Here is an 18510-nt window from a genome sequence, read left to right on the forward strand (position 1 = left end):
AGATAACCTCATCTGTGGTATCTGGCAGCCATTAAGTAGCCAAGCATATATTTCTTGACCGTATTAAATTTGTATCTCACCTTATGCTGCTATATTAGGTTCTGTCCAAAACCCAACCCATCTTTGCTAATAAGACTGCTGACTTACGATTCAGCCAGCCCTCTCAGCCTCACTGGTGATGGGGCGTGGGTGGTGGAGGGGTTTTAGGACTAGACTGTTGTGTTTTTCTCATCAAACCAAGAAACTTCTCAGACCCTGCAAACATGTTACCTGGTAACATAGCTACAGTATGAATTTTAGGATAGAAGGAAGGGAGGGAGGAAAGGGAAAATAAAGAAAATAGCCCTATGACATAGCTACAGTATGAATTTTTAGGATAGAAAGGAGAGAAGAGGGGAGAGAGGGAAATAAAGAAAATAAACCTATTTCAAATCATGAAGCTTTTTTTTATCGTTAACCCCAAATGCCCTTAACTCAGAACTCTTACCAAAAGATGTCTCTTTTTTCCCTGTAAGTGTGTATTGAACTCATGCACTCATGCCTATCATCATTTGAAGGTAGTTATGAGACATTCATTATGACTTCAATAACTTCCACATATTTAAATTTAGTGTTTTCTTTAGAAAAGGCTAGAAAATATAGGGATTTAGGAAGAAGTTAAGGTAAACTTAAAATATATAAAAGCTCACTTTGAGTGAAAACGAGTAAAAACAAGCCCTGACCTTCTCAGAGGTAAGAAAAGTTGAAATTAAATGTATTCTTTAGGAAATAAAGACTTTGCCAAGAATAGCATGGTTAGTTAAAGCAGTCTGGTGTGGAAGGTGTGTCTTTTAAAAAATAAGATTTCTTTACTTTCTTCTTGACTAATGGTTTTGTCAGAAGAACCATTTGAATAATAAATGAAATGCTTTGAAGTATATAGGGGAGTGGAGAACTTTTCTGTGACTTGTACGAACTGGTGATACAGATTATAAACTAAGTGATGCCAAATTCCACCAGTTTACCCAGGATCTGAACACTAGCAAATGTAGTCAAAGCCATAGAAATCTGCTGATGAAATCATGAAAATGAACAGAAGTGATCCAGATTGTTTAACTTCTTTTGAAATATTATATTTATTAGATTTTAGCACCCAAAAGTTAAACAGTATTGAATTTCACACATAGCACTTTATTTTTAATCTTGGGTTGAAGATTATGCACTTGGCATGACTGAAGAGTGACTCATACATTTTGTACCGACTTTATTATTAGTAGTATTATTTTGATAGGCAAGGAAGAAAGCCAGGGAGTAAAATGATACTGAATTGAGGCTAAATTTGTTAGATTGAACTCAAACGGAAATAAAGAATGTCACTTAATTTTCTTCTTTTTATATTCATGTGTGTATCCCCTGTGAAGACTTTGAATGCTACTCATGTTTAAAATCTAACATAAAATATCATCTGATCATCAAAATTGGCAGTGGGAATTAGCAGTATTTTCTTCAAATTAATGTCTCAAACTCTGCCACAGCTAAAATCTCATCACCTGGACACTTTGAAAGATGTGACCAGTATTCTTTACTGATGTGTTTCCCATCTCAAAACACAATCACCATGAAATTAATATACTAAGTCTTGGTCACAATCCAGGGAAAGACTTGAAGGTAATGTGATTCTTCTCATAATTAGTAACCTAATTAAATGCTAGAGGGCTTCAGCTATATAGTAATGTACCATGCTTCTGAACAAAGATACCACCACCATTGAAATTGTATACTTGTAACACTAGTATATTTTTAATTAGTGGCAGGGTATAGGTGTATGTAATCAGTTTTGTTTCATCTTCTAACTGCACAGCAGTCTCCATTGTGCATTCATTTGGAATATATTGAAAAATCCACTGATTTGGCTTCTGTTTGTCAGAATTTAGGGTGACTAAAACTGGTATGAGTTGAAAATTACCTTTTCACGATGGAATAAGCAAATTAAAAGGCTGTTCAAAATATTAGAAAGCAGGTTTAATCTAATCAAGTTGGGGGGAGGGGAATCTTTTACCTCAATAACCACTACAAAATCATACCACTGAATACAGCAGGTGAGTTTATTAAAGCTGGCCCAACAAATTTGGCATCACTTGGTTGAATAATTGGAGCTGTCAAGTGTCCTTAAAATGAATAAAATTGAATTTCTTTTAATATGTGCTATTGTTGTTCACTTCTATGGTGGTAAAAATATCAGAGATGGGGAACACTCATTTTTGCAACTAGCACAGGCTGTACGGTGAGACAGATTTGACTTTGAATCCTAGCTCATACATTCATTCCCTTTGTGAGCCTGGGCAAGTCAGTTAACTTCTCTGAGCCTGTCTAGAACATGTGAAAGATTCAGAACATTGTCCAGAAAAAATTTTTTGTTTTTTAATTCTTGTGTGATTGTTAGGATTTAAGTGTTTATTGATTTGATTTTTTAAAAGAGCACAAGGAAACATTAATTCTGGTTGTAAAAGTTTAAAGGAAATAGCTGGGCTTGTTTAATCTGAGGAAGAGAAGACTTGAGATGTTTTGGAGATGGAGCTGGAGGCTAAGAAAGCAAGACAGAATGTATAACAACTTTTCTAATGTATATGAAAGATTATTCTTTTAAAAACTTTATTGGGGTACAATTGATGTAAAATAAACTGCACATGTTTAAAGTATACAATTTGATATTTTTATATACCCATATCACTGTCATGGTAAGGAACATAGCCATCACCCTTTGTAGTCCTTACCCAACCTTCCCTCCCCCACCTCCCTGGCAATGATTGTTTTATGTTCTGTCGCTATAGATTAATTTGCATTTCCTAGCATTTTAAGTAGACAGACTCATACAGGATGCATTCTGTTTCGTCTGGCTTTTTCACTCAGTATAATTATTTTGAGATTCAGCCATGTTGTTAGGTGTATCCGTAGCTTGTTTCTTTTTATTGCCAAATGGTATTCGGTTGTATGGATATACTGCAATTTGTTTGTGTACTCAGCTGTTGAACAACATTTATGTTGTATCCATCAACTAGTAACAAATAACTTGCTAGGAACAATCATGCAGGAGTCTCTTTTTGGACTTAGGCTTTCATTTCTCTAGTGTAAATACACAGGACTTGAACAGGTGAGCTGAGTGGTGAGTGTATATTTAACTTGTTAAGAAACTGCCAAATTGTCTTCCAGAGTGATTATACATTCCCACTAGTAGAGTATGAGAATTCTAATTGTTCCATATCCTAGCCAACACTTGGTATGCTGAGTCTTTTTAACTTTAGCCTTTCTAGTGAGTATATAGTAGTATTTCACTGGGGTTTTAATTTAAACTTTACTAATGTCTAAGGATGTTGGGCATCTTTACATGTATTTGGCATTCATGTATCTAATTTGCTGAAGTGTCTGTTTGAAGCTTTGACCAAGTTTTTCTGTTAGGTTGTTTGCTTACTTTTCTTCTCTCTCTCTCTCTCTTTTTTTTTTTTTTTTTTTAAGAGATGAGATCTTGATCTGACACCCTAGCTGGAGTGCAGTGGCACAGTCACAACTCACTGTAGCCTCAACCTCCTAGGCTCAAGCAATCCTCCTACCTCAGCCTCCTGAGTAGCTAGGACTACAAGCACATGCCACCATGTCTGGCTATTTTTTTTATTTTTTGTAGAGACAGGGTCTCATTTTGCCCAGGCTGGTCTTGAACTCCTGGCCCCAAGCAATCCTGCTGCCTCAGTCTCCCAAAGTGCTGGGATTACAAGTGTGAGCCATCATGCCTGCTTTTGTTTTCTTATTAATCTGAATATATTTTGGATACAAGTCTTTTAGACATTGATTTATTTCTTTCCCTGCCATGTAGAACCAGAAAAACAAAATTAAATTACAGCAAGAAAAAGTATAATTATACTATATAAGGAAGTATTTTTTTGACTGGCAGTGTAAACATGGGTACTGGGATAACCAAAGGAGGATGTCAGACTTTCTCAGCGAGTATTTAAAAACTGACTGGCAGTAGTCTATTTGGGCTACTGTAGACATGCTGAAATATGACTCAACTTACCTAATTGCAATTTTCATTTGAGAAAAGATACCTTGAATGAGTCTGTTGCTAATATCTCGGTATCTGTTGCTCTTTTGTGTCATTTTTTCAGGCCAAAAAAAAAGCAAGTTTTTGGAATTTTTCAAAACTTTCCTTGTACTTTATTATTTTTAAAAATTCATTCCTTCCGGTTTTAGCTTGAAGTGTTTCTGTGAAAAATGAGGAGGGTCATTCGGGGCATTAATTAGCTTCAGCAAAAACAAATTGCAGTCTCTGCAAAGCAATCAAATTAAAAGAAATACTCAAATTTCTCTCATACAGCAGTAGCACCAATCATTGTTTTAGCTGATGGCATTGGGAAGATTCATTTAACCCTCTGTAGATGCAAAATAATTAAAGAGATTCTAGAGAAGAGGTTCTACATGATGAAAGGAGTTGAAGTGGTTGTAGCCCTCAGAAGAGTAAAGGGTGCTTTCATGACGGGATTCCAGTAGAGTTAATGAAGGGTTTTCCTCTGTGTAGAAAACACTGGTCATTTGTTCTCCAACTCCATAGAGGCTCAAACTAGAGAAAATTGGCTCCAACTATAGAAAGATTGAGTATGGTTAGTGTTAGACATAAAACTTTTATTATTAGCATCAATATTATGAGATTAAGCAATGGAACAATAGAGGTCATAATGATATTTTAAAATAAAAAAGATAGCTATCTGCCTGGAATGTTTAAATGTCCATGATTGAATTTTGTTTTTGAAGGGGACTTTGGAGATCATTTATTCTAATAAGCTTTTATAGATGAGGATGTGAAAGGACATTATGTAACTTGCTGTGGCCACATTGTTAGATACTCATATTTTAATTTTAGGATGTCTTAAAAGTAGCCTTGCGTAAGAGACACGAAGGAAACCGTGTAAGTGCTTCTGCTTCACAGTAGGTTTCACTTCACCAAAAAAGTCACTTAAAGCTGATGACTGTGTATTTCTTCTACGCTCAAGAAGATTCTGCCAATGTGCTGACATGTATGTGGCTTTTCTTGTCATTAGTAATGTTGAAGATTTTTATTCTTGGGCAATTCAAACTTGTCTTTAAATAAATACTAGACTTTGCTCAGGGGCCCACCTAATCTTCTCAGTATCGTTCCAATTTTAGTATATGTGCTGCCCAGGCAAGCACAAAATCAATACTATACTTTGAATGGCTGTAAGTGATTTGACCTGAGGTGATCAGTACTGAGAGAGGATACCAGGGGACACTACCACAGCATTTGTGGAACCTGTCGCAGTCTGATGTGGGGTTCTTCATAAACTGTTGGTTGATGGCTGCAACTTGGTGGATGACTTGCTTCAAAGTCCTGGTGACTAATTTGCCTTCCTTAAAGATAATATTGAATAAAGCTTTAGACTTTGTTTTGTTTAGCACTAGTTAGAGCAGTAGGAAACGTATTTAGACTACCAATTCCTTATGTATGAGACCTGCAAATACGCATTCTAGCCATTGAAATTAGTGGGATAAATTGTCTATAAAGGTTACCTCATTCATTATCACAACAAAAAAATTGGCACAAGATATTTTATTTGGTTGTGGTTACATTTTATTTGGGAATTCATCATTCTTTTTATGTTCGCACTAGACTATCTAGAGTGAAAACCCACATATATTTATATAATATTATGTACTTTATTTTAAAGGGTTTATCTGAGTACTAAAAATGAGAGAAAATATTTTAAAGTACCTAGCACATTGCCTGGCATCTAGCAGGCACTCAGTAAATATTCCTACCTTCACTTCCTTTTTTCCTTTCTTCTTTTTAGCATGGATATCAGAATCTTTTATAAATGTAACAGGTGTATGTTGAGCATTCCCTTGACTCACAGGATGTTTAGATTGTCTAAGATTTTAATACCATTTCAGAGATAATCACCTGAAAAGTTAAATTGGTCAAAGAAAAATTTACTCAGCACCTATGATTTGTCCAGTCAGCCTTGGACTAGAATTAGAGTACTTTGAATACCAGAATAATAATTTGTATTTAATGTGACAATAAAGAGCTATCATAGGTTCTAGAAAATTTGAAAGCTAAAAAAAAGTTTTTTAATGGCAATAAAAGCATTCCTTTCTAAACCTTCTATCTATATATAGTAGGGTTATATATAATAGGGTTTAAAAAATAAGATGGTAAATTCTCTCTATTCCTTTGTGTAGTGTCTTAAAATGACTACCCATTCCAGTGTTTGTGAACTGAAAAATCAATCACTGTAAATATGGAATCTCTTGCTCTAAAGGATAATGGTGTGAGTTTCAACTGTATTAAATCACTTTGAGAACTTGGCCTTTGAGCAGTCAACACCAAAGGAAAGCCAGTTACTGATTTCTCAGACCCATCCACTGTCTGCAAGGAAAGGAGACATGCTGAGGGGCCAAGTGTTATTATGTTCAGCCCCCTTTAAAGAGTCAGTGGCTGCCTGAATGTGCTCATTTCTTGGTTGTTTGTGTAACCCAAGCGGAAACACTGTGAAGGGTTTTGGACTGGGAGGAATGTGCAGCCCTTTCATTCAGTCTGCATATGCTGCAGCCCAGCTCCTGCCTTACACGCAGCTCATCCCAGCCCAAGAACCCCGAGGGTAGATCCGGAATGCTTTTCCAGCTGTTGCATGAGGAGAACAGTAGACCAGAGTGTGGCTCATTGGTACAGGGTCAGAGAGAAACCCCTCAGATAGGCTGGGAGGGAAGATTGTGCCAAAATTTCAAACTAAGTCTAGCGGTTATTTTTACTTGCTTAGGAAAGATGATTCCCTTTATTTTCTAGGGCTCCCAATGTCTTTGTATGTACTTTGCTATAAAGTCTTTTCCATGTTTTTCCCAGAGTCAGGAAAGAATTATTGCTAAGGTATAGCACATTTCAGTGCCCCTGAGGAGAATCTTCTTCCCAGCTGTCTAAAACATTTGGTTGGAATCTGAAAAATTTAGTTTCAAATTGTATTTGTTGTTTTCTCAAAAAATGATGGAATTTAAATGAAATTTCAGATGAAATGTAATTTTCATGCTTCATCTCTACATTTTGATCAGCAAGTAACCAGAAATTAGCATTCAGAAATCGTGCATCTTTTCATTTATTTAAGAATATTTCTAATTCTGAACAATTAAAGCATATTGTTTAGAGAGCTTTTAGAGTAACAACCGCATTGTATACCTTCACCCCTCCCTGTTGGAAAATTTCCTTGCCTTATTTCCTAGCACTGAAAGGGATGGTATGAATAAGTAGCCATAGCCAGTGCACCTGGGACTGTGTTTCTGCCACATCAGGTTGCTGAGTGCCGTGCCTATTTCTTGCAGGGGCAAGTGAAGGGATGTCCAGATGATGGAGGCTGATTTTTAGCTCCCAGCAGCTGACATTTCACAGCCTGGAATTAATAGCCTGTGGCCTGTCAGCCTGGGCCACTGGGAGGCAGTGTGAAGTTGACCTCAAAAGCATGCTTTTCTGAGGCTTAGACTTTGTGGTTGGGCTTGTCTCAAGTGGTCACACACTACAGGTTTCAGATGTTCTGTTGTGGCTTATTGTTGGCCTTTCTTCATAATTTTTTTTAAGGGTTTAATGTGTTGCTTAGAATTAATTTGCAAAGACCTTTGAGCTGCCCGATAGATAAAGTATTTAAACATTCTACGTGAAGTTACTTTGTGTGTCTGGAAATGTGCAGTTTTTAGCTTAGCTACTGTCTACAGCTCTTATTTTCTCCTTACTACCCAAACCAAAGATTTTTAAAAATGAAACTTTAAAAGCCCCAAACTCATTACTCTTCCAAGAAATATATTTGAATAAAGAAATCCCTGAGCTATGCAGAGGGCAAAATTACAGTCAATGCAGTTTTTATGTGCTAGTGGTTTGAATTGCAGGAAAAGGAGCAACTAGTTTGGGTGGTGGTGGTAGATCCTTTGATGAATGGAATATTGGCATAGGAAGAACAAGTAGAGAATCTGGCAACCTTGGCCATCACTGAACTCACCTGAGAATGTGGAAAAGGGCTTCAGGAATGCCACATTTATAACAAAAACATATTCAATAGTTACAGGACATGCAGAAATATCTGCTTTTTCCAACCCACTGGATACAAACTGTGTGTGTGTGTGTGTGTGTGTGTGTGTGGTTTCTCTCTTTTATGCATGCACACATACCCACACATATATGTTTTCCTGAAGGCAAGATTTGAAACTACGAACCACACAGAATAAAAAGGAAAAAGAAATCTTGGTAGAATAGCAGTATAGTTGACAGAAAATAGACTTGGGCCCTGGACCTGGAGAATAAAGCCAATGAGCTTCACATAAACAAGTGAATAGGCCCCAGAGAAGCTCAAGCCTCCTCTCCTTTCCAGCTCATTTAGAGGGGAAGGAGGAGGGTAGGCCTTTGTGAGGGTAGGCCTGTTTGGTACAGGCCAGGCTGTGTTTCCTCAGCCAGTTGTTGAGACAAAGAACACTAGAGAAAAACAATTTGTAAATGTGTATAAAGGCTTTATTTTCAAATTATTCCACCTGCCTGTCTTCTAGGCATTTTATTTTCATGCCATTATTTCATTTAAACTTCACAACAGCCCTATGAAATGAGCACTCTTCCTTTTCCCCGTTTATAGAAGGTACAAACCTAGGTTTACTGACTTATCTAAAGTCACACACTAGTAAGTGTCAGAACTCAGATGTAAACTTAGGTCTGCTGGATTCCAGAGAATGTTCTTAAGTCCCTGTCCTGTGTGCTGTGTGGTAAAGAACTATGAAGACCCTGTTTCTGTTCTCAATGTCATTTCAGTCTAGCAGACATGATGATGCCTGAGAGCTACTGTGGGGAAGGTAAGTGAGATGCATTGGCTGCTATGGCAGAGCTAAATATGCAATTGCAGTAGGTAGAGGGAAGGGAGTGATTGATTCTGATCACAGGAGGTACAGTAAAGTTTCACAAAAAAGGTAGTACCTTAGCAGAGGCTAGGCATGGTGGCTCATGCTTATAATCCCAGCACTCTGGGATGCCAGAGTGGGAGGAGCACTTGAGGCCAGGTATATGAGACCCTTTCTCTACTTTAAAAAAAAAAAAAGAAAGAAAGAAAAGAAAAAGAACATTAACTAGGCCTGGTGGCTCACGACTGTAATCCCAGCCACTCAGGAGGCTGAGGTGGGAGGTCACTGGAGCCCAGGAATTCAAGGCTGCAGTGAGCTATGATCTCGCCACTGAACTCCAGCCTGAGTGACAGAGCGAGACCCTGTCTCTAAACAAAAATGTAATACCTTAGCATAGTTCAGAAGATGAAGAGGAGTTCCCCTCTTCATTACAAGAATACAGGAGTAAAAGTACAAGAGTAAAAGGACATTACTCTAGTGAGAAGGAACTGGAATGTGCAAAGGCACTAGTTGGCTTGCCAAAACATATATAGAAAAAAGATTTTTTGAAGGTAGTATAATCCAGAGCTTCAGCCTGCTGTGTCTCACCCAGCATTTAGAGATGGCCTGTTAAATAGGGTTGTCTCAACTTTGCGTTGTCAGTAGATGACCATTTCCCAAGAGCTGACAGCTGTGCTGTAGGACAAACAGACCATAATGGCATGGCTGGCATTCTTGAGTAACTTTAGTGAGAGGTTTTAGGGGGTGTGCTGAGGGGGGTGGGTCAGGGTCAGACATAGCTTTTTTGAACTCATCCCAGCTCCGAAGATGCTAACTGCTTGGTTAAGTAGGGGCATCTAGAGCAAGTGGATGGTCCTTTTCATCATTGACAGAAGTTTGGGGCCTCTGTTTTGTAGGTGGTATAGCCTCACCTGAAACATAAGAATCAGGGCTGGAGGAGGGCCAGGAAATGGGGAGGAACTGGAGGAATGTTAATTTTGTTAATGAGGTAGGATGGAAGGGGATATTGGCTGGATCCTGAAGCCATTTGGAGACTTTGAAGCCTCTGGTTCCTGTGACATACAGGGACTCGCCCAATGCTACTGAGCCTTAAAGTGCCCTCAGTTCAAAAATACCTCCCCCACATTGCCTACAAAGTTTCTCTCAGCCACTCTGGCTTGTCAGATTTAAATGAGGTACCACATATAGAGCCTGGTCTTTAATAAGTGCTCAGGAAATGTTAGCTATTATCAGCATCATCTTCGTTGTTCTGCTTCATGGTCTACAAATGAGAGACTGGTTGGTTCTCTAAGTTGTTCATACCTCAGTGTGATTAGGTTGAATGTTTGGAAACTTTCGCTTTTCCAAGGCTCTGGGGATTTTGAGGCAACTGCGTTGTAAAGTCTTAGAAAGACCGAATTTTGTAGGTAGACAGACCCTAATTAAAATACAGGCTTTATGCTAGTTTTATGACCCGAAGTGTGCTGGGAAACCTCACTCTGTTCATCTTAAAATAGGGATAATGACACTGACCTTGGAATGAAGATTAATGAAATAATTAAAATAGTGTATCAAAAGCACATAGCCAGTCCTGGCACATACTAGTGACTTAATCTCAGTTCCCTTCCTTTTGTCTGGGTGCCCTGAGGGGCAGTTTGGGTTCACACAGGGAAAGGCACAGGCCTGGGAAAGGACTTCTTTCTTGCCAAACCCAAGCATTCTCTGCCTCTCCCCACCTCTCCCCACTTAGGCAGAGCTGGGCATGATCACCTAGACTAGTACTCCCACACACAGGTGTCACACTTACACAGCAGCAGCAGCTTGTGTTTACTTCTCATGGCCTGAGAATCATTGGCTGGTTCTTCTGTCTTCCACACTAGACTGTAGGTTCCTTGTGGCCTAGGCAGTGGTTTTCTCTCCGTTTCTCTGGTACCTGACCAAGCGTGTGCTGTGCTAGGTACTCAGTAGATGTCCCTACAGATGTGTGTGGGCAGAGACAGTTTTGGTGATGTATAGCCACTTACCTTTGAAACCTTTCAGAAAAAAAGAACAGATTGTGAGGGTAGATAAGAGAGGAAAACACTTAGAAAAAGCTTAGCCCCCACTCTGTTAAGGGTGGTGAAGTCAGCATGATCTCAGCAGAATGGTCCTTTTTTTGCTGAGAATAGTGCATTCTGAACTCTTCTTGGTTCCTCAAGTGTTAAGTCCAAGTGTGTATTTCGCCCTCATTTGCAGGTCCTTCATCTGTTCCAGAAAGTTGTCTCAGCTCTGCCTCCCACTTCACTTTCCTGTGCCACTCTTCAGCTGTGAATGTCTGCATGGGTACCACTGATTGGTGATGAGCAGGCTGTATATCGCCTCTAAGCTGGTGGTTCCCTGTGAGCAGTGTTCTTCTCCACTGCTGTGTCACATGCAGCAGAGCACAAACCCGACAGCCACATCGTGTGGTCATTGATGTATGCAAAGGAGCAGCAGGAGGTTCTCCACCTGGGTCTGGGAAACTCCCCCAACAAGGGTTTTGGATGTGTGTCAAGAGTGAAACTGTATGGGAAATTGTGTGTATATGTTCATAAATATATTCCTCTTGTGAGAGAGTCCATAGTTTACATTAGTTTCTGAAATATTTTCATGATCCTTAAAATGTTTTTTTTTTTTAAAAAAAAACAACCACTCATTTAGAAATTTTCCACATATGTGTAAATTACAGTTTGTGTTGTTGTTAGCTAGGAGACATTTTTATGCTCCCTTGATTTCCAGGTGTGAGCTACAGGTTGGGTAGCCAGGGAGCTCTGGATCACAGTCTGCCCTGAGCATTGCTTACATTTAGCCCTCAGAGTTTTCACTGAATCCTTCTGAGCTTCATTTTATTTTTCATCTGTTAATTTAGGTTTATAATGCCCTTTTGTCTACAGGGATGTTGCATAGTAAAGAGATCACAGGTGTGCAGGTGTTTTATCAACTGTCAAGTGCTGTACAATTATGGGATGCAAGTATTCCTATTAAAAATGTATCATGTCTCGGCCGGGCATGGTGGCTCACGCCTGTAATCCCAACACTTTGGGAGGCTGAGGCGAGCAGATCACAAGATCAGGAGATCGAGACCATCCTGGCTAACACGGTGAAAGGCTGTCTCTACTACAAATAAAAAAAATTAGCCAGGCGTGGTGGCGGGCGCCTGTAGTCCCAGCTACTCGGGAGGCTGAGGCAGGAGAATGGCGTGAACCTGGAAGATGGAGCTTGCAGTGAGCCGAGATCACGCCACTGCACTCCAGCCTGGGTGACAGAGCGAGACTCTGTCTCAAAAAAAAAAGTGTCATGTCTCATGTCACACAGTGTCGAGGACATGTTAGGCAGTCAATAAATAAGTGGTTAAAATGAACATAGGAAGGGTTTATTGAAGTGAAAGGGCTAGAGGTTTTAAGACACTGGTGTCTGTGTACCTTGCAGATTCTGTGGAGGACCTAGTATTCAGGCCTAGAACACAGCTTAGGGCTATTAGAGGAACTGATTTTCAAGGACTGTTAAAAGTAGAAATGACCTTCGAGACCTTAAGTGTATTTGTTTTATTTTATGGAAGAAACTGAGACTTAGAGAGACAGAGGCTATCCCATTTATTTCAGAAGGGCTTGAGACTCTTCCTCATCACTTTTAATGGTGGCCAAAAAAAGACCCTCTTTGCCTTCATATTATCAACATGTTGTCTTACCTTTTTAAAACAGCACAGAATTCACCACATGGTCTTAATTATCTTATTGGGGCTACTCACAGGCCTGCAATTCTGGAGTATACTGATGCTATTACTAGACACTGGCACAGTGCACTATAAAAACTTGGAATTTCTGAAGCCCTTCCTTCTTGGAGTGTTCTCTTAGACATCACATCAGACCACTAGGTAGAAAGCATTGCCACCATTCTCAACTGTACTGAGAGTCAGAGAGGTTACTGTGACTTGGACAAGTCAGTGTCAGTGAACTCAGTGTCCAAAGCAGAATGAAAATCCAAGTGTTCTAATTTTCTATTCTCCTAACCACTAGATTCTAAATGTTCTCATCAGACCCCCTCCCTGCCGCCAGTAGGTGACAAAACAGTAACCTAGAAATTTTTTTCTTAGTGTTTATATATATATATATATATTTAAAAATTTGTTTATGATTTGATCTTTCCATCTAAAGAATTTGCAATGGAGTATTTAACCATTGCTTTATAATGAATGTTACTTAATTAAATATTACTTCAAGAATTGGCTTCTTTTTTGGTAATTGCATTACTTTTTTGAGGAGAGGTTTTGTTTTGCTTTTTAACCTGGTCGTGTGCATTTGGAAACCACCCTAACACAAGGTATCCAAAAGCAGAAAATACTGGCACTTTTCCCACTTTCCGTTCTTCCTCTTGTATGGATGCCAGAATCCTTTGGGAAATCATCATTTACAAAAGTCAGGAGCAAAAGGAGGGGCATTCTTTAGTGTACAGTCACTGCTAATTGGAAACTAAACATCTGTAACCATGTCAGAGTTATTTGTATTTGAAAAGAAACATTTATATACAAGAGCCCTTTTGGTAACATAAAACACACTGTAACACAAAGTGTGTGTGTTGGAGAGGTGGGGGACAGACAGAAGGGGAAGCTTCCAACAAATGACTGCCTTACTAAGTGAAGTCATTTGCTAATTAAATCTCAAAACATTTTCAGAGTTGTTTTTTGTTTTTTTGTTTTTTGGTCAAATGAAGTTTCTCCCTGACCCCCACCCTCACCATTTCCTATAGGCCAAAGCAAACATTTTTCTGCATTTGCCAATTACAGATTAAACATTTAATCACTTAAAAAGAATAAGTGAGAAAATGGATGAGTTGTGGGAACTGTCCAGCTACCTACTGTAACCATAGCTCTCTGTTTTCCCACAGATAATGTGAGGTGACCTCTTCTGCACCCTGAAACTATGTGCTGCTGGACCTACCCAACAGACCTAACTGTCTTGGGGGGAAAATGACACTTTTTTTTTTAAATACCCCATACTTCTTTCTCCTCTTCCCCTGCCTCCCCCAACACCATGATGAAATTCTGCTCACCCTATTCTATTTGTACAGAAATTGTATCTGTATTTCTGTTGGCATATTAGAATAAACATTGGTGATAATCTCTAGGGTGTTAGAAACATTGCTATTGTAGGGCCCTATCCCTCTACTTACTGAGCCAACATGGCCATGTAGCCCTAATGGCCTAATTCTTACCAAGTAATTCCTTCGTGAACACAGATTAGTTTTGAAAAAAGTCAAGAGGCCATCTCTTTTCCCCTGCAGAGTCTACCATCTTCTGACCTTCCCTATTCTTGTAATCTAAGATATTTCTGTAAGTTGAGTTACTTTTTTAATTGGATGAAAAATCATGAAGTCTTGAGCATTCTAGTCAAGAACTTAGTTAAGCTGGTACTTAGCATATTGGACTTTCCTTTCAATCAATCAATCTCCTATCTGAAGGCTTTAAAGTGCACAGTTTCAACAAAATGGTTATAGCCTTTCAGTTTCTGAGTGTTTATGAAGTTGAGAGGCCTTTAGATGACCTGCCTTTACAATGACCTTTCTAGAATCTCAAAATAACTCTTGTCCAGGACTTTCACTATTTAAGAACTGGCTTTTATTCCAGCTCTTTGGGTATGAGTCAGCCCAGAGGCAAGGATTTGGTGATTTGAAGGTCCATCTCTTGTTCTCTTAACAGTAAGTTCAGACCATGTACTATGCTATTCGTGGCACTCCCCAGTATGGCCTGACCCACTTCTCAGCCTTAACTTTTACTATTATTCATAAACCTCTGCCTTATTCAAACACATCTACCTACACCTTGAGTATTTTTAGCCTTGCTTTATACCACTTTGCCCCTGGTTGAAATGACTTCAGATCTTTCTTGGCCTACTTGAATCATGCTTGCTTTCCCGAGTTCCATCCTTCTTCTGATTTTCTATAGTCATAATGTCAAGGTCACTTGCTTCTCACTTTTCCTATACTGTCTCGTACTTTTGGTCATTTTTTCAAATGTACTTTTCCTCTGGCCAAAGTATGGGCTCTTCAAAGACAATGGTGACTGTCTTATTTTTTTATGGCACTTATCATGGTGCTTTTGCTTATCATAAATACCCAATAAATAGTTAACAAGTAAGTTGTTTTTTGCTACTACCTGTTTATTGTCTTATTCCCAAGCCTGTCTACATTTAATCTCCATGATAAAGAATTATAGATGCTAACAATGTTTTTAACCAAAGCAAAGTCACCTGTAGAACTAATGCAGATACAAAACATCATTTGGGATAAGGAGCAGCTCCTGTCTCCCCCTAACCCCTGGATGCTCCAGGCCATGCTAGATAGAATGTAAGTATACACAAAGACACAGATGTGGAGATGACTGTTGAATGGTCTTGTGTTTTTATTTCTCCCCAGGTGTGGTCACTCACCTGTCTACCACTCCCGTGAAATGGCAGCTCGTGCCTTGGTCCCATTTGTTAGGATAGATCACATTCCTAATACCATTCGAACTCTGTTGGCCACACTCCCCAGCTGCACTGACCAGTGTTTCCGGCAAAACCACATTCATGGGACACTTCTCCAGGTAAGTAAAGTTGCTTTGTGTGACTTCTTTCGAACACCATAAGATGAACTTTGGTTTCTTATGTACTGTTAGCTGGTGAAGATTTGATACACAGCCTCTTAACTTTATCTGTAGAACTTTTTTTTCTACTTCCGAAAGATCAGGTATCCCTAGTTATACTTTTTTCATCCCAAATATCACTACAGTGTTACATTGTGATTCTCTCAGATTATCTTTTGCAATACATCCTGTGTTTTCTATAGTATACTTTCTCCCACTTGGCCTCACTTCTCTGAACCAGATAAAACTTTGTCTTTGCCATCAACTATGCCTGCAAAACATTCTGGGCTACTACCTATTCCGAGTGAAACTGAAAGCATTCCTTGAGAGAGGTTAGCCTGAGAGGCACAGGAAGAGTTATACACATCAGGGAGAGTTTGCCCTGTGGCACAGCACCTTAGTACATGGAAGTTTTGAACCTTTCCTGTTTTCTCTGTGCTACCAAAAAAAAACGTACTACTTTGAATAAATGTACAAGTTTGTTGTTTTTAACCTAACATTTCTTCTAGAAAAGAATAACATACAAAAAATAAATGAGAAAGAGACTTTTTACTGAAACTGCCCTATTTCAACCCTAACTTGAGGGGGTAGTATTGGTGAGGTCTTCTGTTCAAATGGCTGCTATAGTGCTCATACAGGCATGGGGTTAGGGGTGGAAAATAAATGTCAGGTCATGTTCCTGGTCTATGAACAGAGTTGAGAGATGGCCTTGAGATCTCAATACACGTTATAAGCCTGAGATCGACACTGCTGACATGGCAGGCAGTGTGTGGGGTGATTAAAAAGGTGAAACTGGAGCCAGACTGCCTGGGTGTGAATCTCAGATCTACCCCTCATTACTTATACATCCATGTCTTCATTTTTGAAATAAGGATAATAGTAGCATATACCTTATGGGGACTTTGTGAACACTAAGGGAATTAATACATACAACATGCTTAGAATAGTGCCTAGTACACCACAAGATCTATAGATAGTCATTATTGTTATTATTATCATTAATTTTAATAAACCTATACTATAATGAAAACTAATTATTTCATAACTAATTCCCCCTAGGTAATAAGAATGCAAGATAGAACTATCTTTTTCTTTTTCTTTTGTTTTTTTTTTTTTTTTTTTGAGACAGGGTCTTACTCTGTTGCCCAGGCAGGAGTGCAGTGGTGCAGTCTCGGCTCACTGCAAACTCTGCCTCCTAGGTTCAAGCCATTCTCGTGCCTCAGCCTCCCGAGAAGCTGGGATTACAAGCAGCCTGCACCCCCCCGTGTCCCCACAGTCGCTAATTTTTGTATTTTTAGTAGAGATGGGGTTTCACCATGTTGGCCAAGCTGGTCTCGAACTCCTGACCTCAAGTGATCCACCCACCTCGGCCTCCCAAAGTGCTGGGATTATGGACATGAGTCACTGTGCCTGGCCGTTCCTTGGTTGTTTTCTATATTCAACAAATATTTACTGAATGCCTACTACATACCACTGTGTCACAGTTGCAATAGCAACTAAGTCAGTTTTTGCCTTGAAGGAGCCAAGGACAAAAAAGGACCAGAAAATAGGCAGTCACAATGTAGTGTGCTAAGTGCTGGCTGAACACATAGCAGGGCCACCAGACTTGTCTGGGAAATCAGGGAAAATGTCCCAGAGGAAGTGACATCTAAGCAGAGACTGAAGAAGTTAGCCAAGTAAAGAAAGGGAAGGAGTCTCCCATGCAAAGAGAGCAACATAAAGTCTCCCAGTGGATGAGAAGGTAGCCCCCGAGTGGGAACTGCTGATTTGGGTGGGACTGAAGTTCTAGGTTGGCAGTTTTCAAATTTGTCTCAGGACCTCTTTACACTCTTAAAAGGGGTTGCGGCTCCCAGAGAGTTTTGTCTATCAATATTCAATTAGAAAGTAAACTTGAGACAGGCTGGTGTGGGGACTCGTGTCTACAATCCCAGCACTTTGGGAGGCTGAGCTGGACAGATCACTTGAGGCCAGGAGTTCAAGACCAGCCTGGCCAACATGGCGAAACCCCATCTCCACTAAAAATACATAAATTAACTGTGTGTGGTGGTGCACGCCTGTAGTCCCAGCTACTCAACTTGGAAGGCTGAGGCACTAGAATTGCTCGAACCCCAGAGGCAGAGGTTGCAGCAAGCTGAGATCATGCCACTGCCCTCCAGCCTGGGCGGCAGAGTGAGACTGTCTCAAAAACAAACAAAAAAAAAGTAAACTTGAGAAAATATTAAAACACGAGGACTTACAAGCACATATTGCATTAGTCATCAAAATAATGATATCATCACACACCTTGTAGCCTCTGGCAAACTCCACTGTACACTCATGAGAGAATGAGAGTAAAAGAGGAAACTATTTTCTTGGCATCACTTGAAAATAATTTGTCTTGTGGACCTCTTGAAAAGATTGCACAGCCCCAGACTGCAGTTTGAGATCATCTAGTCTGTGTTACATACATTATGGGTCTTAGGTGGTTTCTTTAATATAAACTCTTGAGCACTCATCTCCCTTGAGTTCCCACTACATCCCTGTGATGAGGAGAGGGACAGGGGTTATTGTCTTGGTCTTAAAGATGGACCATTGTGGCCCAAAAATGATAATTTGCTCTGCCTCAAAATTTACATCTCTTGATTGTGTCAGACTCTGCTGCTTCTTCAAAAGAGCAGGGCTGGAATGATGAGGAATATGGAACAGCCTTTTCAAAATGTGGACTGTATCTGAGTTAGAAGGAAGGCCTAGCTTGTCAAGGGGTCAGCTATCAAATTTTCTTTACTGAAGATCCACTCTTGGCTGAACTTTGTCCAGGTAGTTTGGTTGGAGTTGCTTCTTGGTCTCTCTCACCAGTTGTGCAAATGAGCCTCCCAGCCTTGTTTCCCACACGCTCTACTGGCGGGTCTGGCTGGGTTTCACCAGTCTGCCCAGCAACAAAACATGGTCTTTTGCTCTGTCTCTGGGCTGCTTTTGATAGTCTCAAGTTTACTTCTTCTGCTAGA

At 39.7% G+C, this 18510-nt stretch overlaps 1 protein-coding gene and 1 non-coding gene across 19 annotated transcripts in view; one reads left to right on the plus strand and one right to left on the minus strand.

Annotated features, from left to right (window-relative positions):
• Positions 1 to 18510, plus strand: part of THADA (THADA armadillo repeat containing) — a 369177-nt gene that overhangs the window by 189922 nt on the left and 160745 nt on the right. For all 18 annotated transcript variants that reach the window (XM_055242820.2, XM_063618104.1, XM_055242824.2 and 15 more), the window contains one exon: positions 15319 to 15487. In XM_055242820.2, coding sequence (XP_055098795.1) covers positions 15319 to 15487 — 169 coding nt within the window. The remainder of the gene's footprint in view (positions 1 to 15318; positions 15488 to 18510) is intronic.
• On the minus strand, positions 5093 to 5199 carry LOC129463292 (U6 spliceosomal RNA). The gene has a single exon (XR_008651090.1). It is a non-coding gene; the product is annotated as a U6 spliceosomal RNA (small nuclear RNA).

Source organism: Symphalangus syndactylus, chromosome 14 (assembly GCF_028878055.3).
Source record: "Symphalangus syndactylus isolate Jambi chromosome 14, NHGRI_mSymSyn1-v2.1_pri, whole genome shotgun sequence".
Taxonomy (NCBI): domain Eukaryota; kingdom Metazoa; phylum Chordata; class Mammalia; order Primates; family Hylobatidae; genus Symphalangus; species Symphalangus syndactylus.